We start from the raw sequence: 6,066 nt of genomic DNA on the forward strand, positions 1-6,066 counted from the left end.
TTGGGTATTTTAGTACAATTCCATTGTTTTTTTTGTGAAAGGTTTTCAGGCTCCAGGAGCTATGGATCGACAGTGTTGGCTTGCTGGAATCTGCAGACAGATGACATGATTCCTCTCTATTTTGCTGTGATCAGAAACTGGAAAGGCACTGAACTGGAATCAGTCCACTCAGTTCTAGTGGTAGGAGCTTAGGGGACAGTCCCTCTGATGAGGGGCAGGAATGTGGGCACAGGAGGTGTTGTGGGCATCTCCTAGCAGCCTCTTGCTGTGTTTCATTTTGGTGTAGACCACAGCGCTTACAATTCCTGATGGTTCATCCACAGGAGCTCAGCAAAGTCCAGGTGTCCCCTCCTACGGCTGTAATGTACATCTTCGGAATAACTTTCCTGTTTCTGAACTTTTGGGAGGAACTTCTACCTTTCAATGATCCAATCATGTCCCACCTACACGGAGGGCAAACCAGGAAATGATTTCAATCCCCAAATTAATCAAAATTGGGATCCGATTATTTCACCCAATTTACCGCTCAGATTTCACCCAACCGGAACACCCTGGAATTGCTGCTCAAAGAACCGAAATGCCCTAAAAGTGAATACTAGTTCCCCAAAGCATCCTTGCAGATAGACAGAGAATGAAGACATGCATTTTCAATCTCTTCAACGGAAGTAAGTATTGACGCGTAGATTTCCTCATCGGCTTTGTGTTGCTTTAGCTCCGGTGGGTGCACGGCCTAGTGCCAGTCCCCTCTCTGCTCTTGCACGTAGTCATAGAGAGGGTTGGGAGCAAGAGCTGCCTTGCTAGGGCGACTTCCACCCTGTTCTCTTCTCTGGGGCCTCCCACTGCTCTGGGTTGGATGGAAGCCCGGGTCACTGTGTCTTCCCTGGGAACCTCGGCTCCGGCCATCCTCATTCATATGGACTTTTTCTCTGTTAGCACAGCCTTGCTGGGTCCCATGGGACTGTCGATCCGGGGACCCTTGATACCTCTCGCTATCCTCGTGGGTTTGCCTACCCTGTTGTCTCTGACGGTTTGGATCCTCTTCGTGGGTTTGCCTGTCCCGAGCCTCACATGGCGCTTCCTGACCCTCATGACCACGTCTACCCCAGCTTTGGCGGCCCTGCTCTTCCTCTGCCTGGTGGCTCTGCCCCTCACCACGACTCTGCCTGGTCTGGGCCCGACCGTGGCCCTGTTCACTGCTGCGTGATTGCCAGTCTCCCTCTTTGTGACAGAGTGGCCTTTCTTGCTGAATTTGTGCTACTAGTTTGTGTTGCTGGTGCTGGTTATCCTCCTCGGGCTCCCACACCTGGTGGCTGTCTTGCTGCCCTTCCTTAGACTGGACTCTGTGACCCTGATTTCGGTTCACTTCCTGTCCTTGAGTCTGTTGACTTGGTCTGCCTGACTGTCCTGATTGCTCAACATGTGAGTCCCTGCTTGTTCCCTCACTTCCTTGGAAGCACCTATTTTGCTTAGTTTCCCCAGTCTCTGTCTGGCCATATGGAGAGCTCAGGCCTTGTCTGTCTCTCTGATCATAGTGTGAACTCTGGCCTTGTCTGTCTGTCTGACCATAATGATAACTCTGGTCTTGTCTGTCTGTCTGATCATAGTTAGAACTCTGGCCTTGTCTGTCTGTCTGGCCATAGTGGAAACTCTGGCCTTGTCTGTCTGTCTGGCCATGATGATAACTCTGGCCTTGTCTGTCTGTCTGGCCATAGTGGAAACTCTGGCCTTGTCTGTCTGTCTGGCCATGATGATAACTCTGGCCTTGTCTGTCTGTCTGGCCATAGTGGAAACTCTGGCCTTGTCTGTCTGTCTGGCTATATTGAGGGCTTAGGCTTTGTCTGTCCGTCTGACCATAATGATAACTCTGGTCTTGTCTGTCTGTCTGGCCATAGTGGGAGCTCTGGCCTTGTCTGTCTGTCTGACCATAGGGCGACCTTTGGCCTCGTCTGTCTGTCTGGCCATACTGAGAATCCAATTCTTGCCTATTTCTGTGACTGCAACCTGATTCCCGACCCAGCCTCCCAGACTGTTCATAAGAGCCTGATACCTGTTGGTCTGTGAAGTTAGAACAAGAGTCCTGTCCAAGTCTTCCAGACTGGCCATAGCTGGACCGTTGTCCACGTCTTTCAGGCTGGCCATAATGAGAATCCTGAAGTTGTTTCTCACACTGATTTAAGGCAAAGACATACCCTTGACTTTTAGGTTTGCCACTGCCAGATTTATGACTCAATCTTTCACCAGAGCTAGAGTCCTGACCTCGTCTCTCAGACTGACCATAGCGGGAGTCCTGATCCTGTCTCTCAGTCTGACCGTACTGGGAGTTCCTGTCTTGTCTCTCGGCCTGACTGTGGTGGGGGTCCTGCCTTTCTCTCTCATGCCTCTGCCTGTGTTGTCTGCCTGTACTTCCTGGAAACTTATGGTTTCCTGCTCCCTCCTGCTCCCCTTCTTGCTGGCAAGTTCTGTCTCCACGTGTCTCATCATCCAGCTTATGACAGCAGGCTTGGGCCAATTGGAACACCAACAAGAGATATTCATGAAAATCAACCTGCCCATTTCTGTCTTTATCCAAGGGGCTCAGGATGGTTTCCACAGTCTCTGGGTCATTTGGTCTCTGTGAGAAGATAAGACAAACAGCAAAATCAGATGTTCTCCTGTGGATAGTAAGATACGTGCCAATGTCCATGTGCCAGTCCACTCAGTCCTGTATAAACCTTCCTTGATTGAGACACCATTAATCTGAAGTGTCTGAGGCTTGGTTCTAGTCTCTGATCAGCTGGTTCTCAGAACCTCACCCCTTGCTGGACCAATGGGAGCCTGATGATAGGGAGTAGATACACTTATTGAAAATCAGCCTCATTAATAACTACTTTGAGTCATTTGAGGAAGCTATCCCACCCTATCAGATACTATATTGCAAATGTTAGCTCATCTCTGTCTTTCCAACCACACTCTGAGGTCCTGGAGGGAGGGAAAGCTGCTTTTATTCATATTTATATCCCCAGTGCCCAGGATGGTGCTGGTTCGGAGTAGGTGCTCAATGACTCTTTGCTGAATGCATGAATGAATGAATGAGATGTGTGGCAGCACTAAAATATAGAAATCAAGGTACAAATATCAGATTTTCTTCTGAGAAATGATTTCCAGTTTGAAATTGTACTCCCTCCTGTTCAAGCTCATTGCAAGGAGGGGTGTATGTGTGTGTGTGTGTGTGTGTGTGTGTGTGTATGAATCATGCCTGTGCACACATGTGCACGTGCTGGGAGAGAACTACTAAGGAGCTGCCTGAAACTCTCAGTGTCAGGGTGGTGCATGACCACATAAAACAGAAAACATCAAGCCCTGGATGTGGGTGTCAGAGTCACTCACACTTGACTCCGTGAGGCCCAGAGTCTGAGCATTTTACCCGGAGTATGTCTCCAAACTCAGCCAAGAGCAGCTGCTTCAACTCCTTCTTGCACAGTGAGTTACGGTCTCCATTCTCTTTGGCGTATTTCTCGAACACCTTGATCACGGTGAGTATGCTGTTCAGGAGCTGAGCCATTTTGGCAAAGATGAATAAACCTAAAAGAAACAAGATTTTGTCTCTATTTAGAAGATGATATTTATTTATTTATATATTTTTAGAAACTGTTTATTTTCTGTCAACCTATTTCCATTTTAAGAAGATGATATTTAGAAGAAGACTAGGAGATAGCATTTCCAGAGGGAAAGAGGCCCCTCTTGCTCAGGGAAAGAAGCTTAAGAAATGACAGGGCTCCTTGTTAGCCATACCCTTCATACCCTTTGACCCAGAGTCAGGCTCCAAATATCACTGCTACCATGGAAGGAAGGTACAAACTGTGTGTCCTCAAATACAAAAAGAGGCAATTTTCTAAATAACAAAAAATACATGGTAGGTGGTTTACATGCCTCGTCTTCTGCTCCAAGTGGGATTTGCTTGACTGAAACTCTCATATTAGAACAAAAAGGAAAGGAGGTTAGGAAGGCCGCAGAGGTAGGACCAGAAGCCGGTATGGAAAGGCATGGTTTTCTACCAGTGACTAGCCCGCTGAACAGGGTGCTCAAGAGACGTCAGTCTTCTAATGAGCCTTGCTCAGGTGGGGAAGAAGGCTGGAGGTCTCTCGCCATGGGCCGAGGAAGCTTTCTGGGGGGCTAAATCCCAGCAAATGCTTCGGGCATGAATAGTCTTGTTGAAATATACTTGTAAAGTAGAATCAGTGAGTACGAAAATGATTACAGATAAAAATAGCAAGCCAAGTTAACTGTATAGATGAGAGGAAGTATGTACGATCCGCTAGGATCTCATTGGCCTTGCTGGGAGGCTGGGATATTTTGGGATCTCAATCTCAGTGATATTTCATCTGTGGTGGGAAAATTCCAGTTACTGAGTTTGTAAGTCTCCAAACTGAAGTCCTAATTGCAAAGCATGTTGGCGTTCCAAAGGCATGCAGTGATGCCTGTAAGGATAAGTGGCAAGTGATGAACTGCATGGAACAAGCTGAGTCCCTTGTGGCAATTAACTGCAGTGAGACTTGAATATTATTGTGGCCCCATGGTCCAGGGCCGTGGCCCTAATGAACCCTAAACTCTTGGGTCTTGCTTAACTTGCCCAAAAGGTAAGTGATGGGAGACTAAGCTATCCATCAGTAGTTCTAGCCTTTGGTTTGGGGATGCCTAGGGCACACTGAGACAATGGCATGCATATTTTACAGACTCAGAAGTAGGCCACCTCAGTTATCATTATATTCTCAGATAGAGCCAAAAAAGGAAGCAGGAAGGTACCCAAGGCCACCCAAGGGTACAGGGTGTAGTCTCTGACCTCCCCAGCCCAGCACATCACAGCCCTCATCAGGAGCCTCCTGGATACTTCCATTGCTTCCCCATGCATGTCTTACCTGCTGAAGGAGGTGTGAGCAGAAGATTCAGAAGCTGGAGAAGATACTGGACACCTGAAAACCCACCCTATTTATAGGGGTTTTAATTGCCCTACTAGACCGTCCCAGGAGACACCCACTCTGTGGTGGGGCCTGAATCACTCTGGGCCAAGCCCAGCTCAGCCCGGCCTGACCTCTCCCTCTGCAAACCGTTTGATCTATTACTTCCCCATTTGCTGATGAACCTGTTTGTCATTAGAGCAGGTGATACTGTTCAAGTCCCATCCCCATTTAATTAGGGGAGTGTGTGTGTACAGGCATGTGTGCAGCAGAGGGTCCCACAAGACAGAGGCGTAGGCTAAGTTCATCCTTAACATGTCACTCACCAAGACGAATGGAGGACAACAGTCAAATCATAACAGAGAAGGATCCTAATGCAGTCACTTCATAAAAATCTGTCAAGAGATTCTAGGTGTACAGCCAGGACATAGTTCCTGGAAGAGATTTGTCTCAGGTTGTCTTGCTTGTGTAGGTAGATATGTGTATTTTAATCTATTGACCTAATTATAATTTTTTTAAACAGTCTGCAGGCTAGAAGGAGAAGTAGATACATGGCCAGTTTTGGAAGGAAAGGATGTGATGGTGGCAGAGCTTCCACCACTGGAATCTTCTGAGGTCTTGCTAAAAAGTTAGAGTTGAGGGACAAGGCGGAATTTTATGATGCCTGTGAATAGAGATGCTGTCACAGACCTAGGCCTCCATTTATTCCCATCTCTGCACCCATGACATTCCAGCAATATCTTAAGATAGGAGATTCTTAGTAAATATTAGTGGAGTAAATGAATTGCTGAATTATAGAAGCATTTGGGAGGCTTGCGTAAAGTGAAAAAAAAATCTAGATTCACCTCTACTTTCTAATTTGTCACACATCTCGATCCCTGATTGGACTTTTCCCTATGCATCCTATCCATACAGCAATTAGTTATTAGTGATGGCACTTGCTAATTGTAGCTATGTGCTCAGGATTCTGCAAAAGAATCATGAAAGTGCAGAGAGATTTTGGTCTGGTTGGAATAAAGCAGAGAAAAAGATTTTGAACACCAGGAGCAGGACGTGAGAAGTGCTGAGTGTTAAAAAAAAAAAACAAACCGAGGGGCATATGGTGTCTTCATGGGCGGAGCCCAAGCTTCCC

General features: G+C 47.1%; 1 protein-coding gene across 1 annotated transcript; it reads right to left on the minus strand.

The window, feature by feature from the left end:
- Positions 1 to 3,548, minus strand: RPTN (repetin). Its single transcript, XM_074349448.1, has 2 exons — positions 3,404 to 3,548; positions 1 to 2,611 (listed from the first exon to the last, which is right to left on the minus strand). The coding sequence occupies exons 1-2, from the start codon at positions 3,539 to 3,541 to the stop codon at positions 731 to 733; spliced, it is 2,019 nt and encodes a 672-aa protein (XP_074205549.1). The 5' UTR covers positions 3,542 to 3,548; the 3' UTR covers positions 1 to 730.
- Between the last annotated feature and the right edge of the window lie 2,518 nt (positions 3,549 to 6,066).

The sequence above is a fragment of the Camelus bactrianus genome, chromosome 21 (assembly GCF_048773025.1).
Source record: "Camelus bactrianus isolate YW-2024 breed Bactrian camel chromosome 21, ASM4877302v1, whole genome shotgun sequence".
NCBI lineage: Eukaryota > Metazoa > Chordata > Mammalia > Artiodactyla > Camelidae > Camelus > Camelus bactrianus.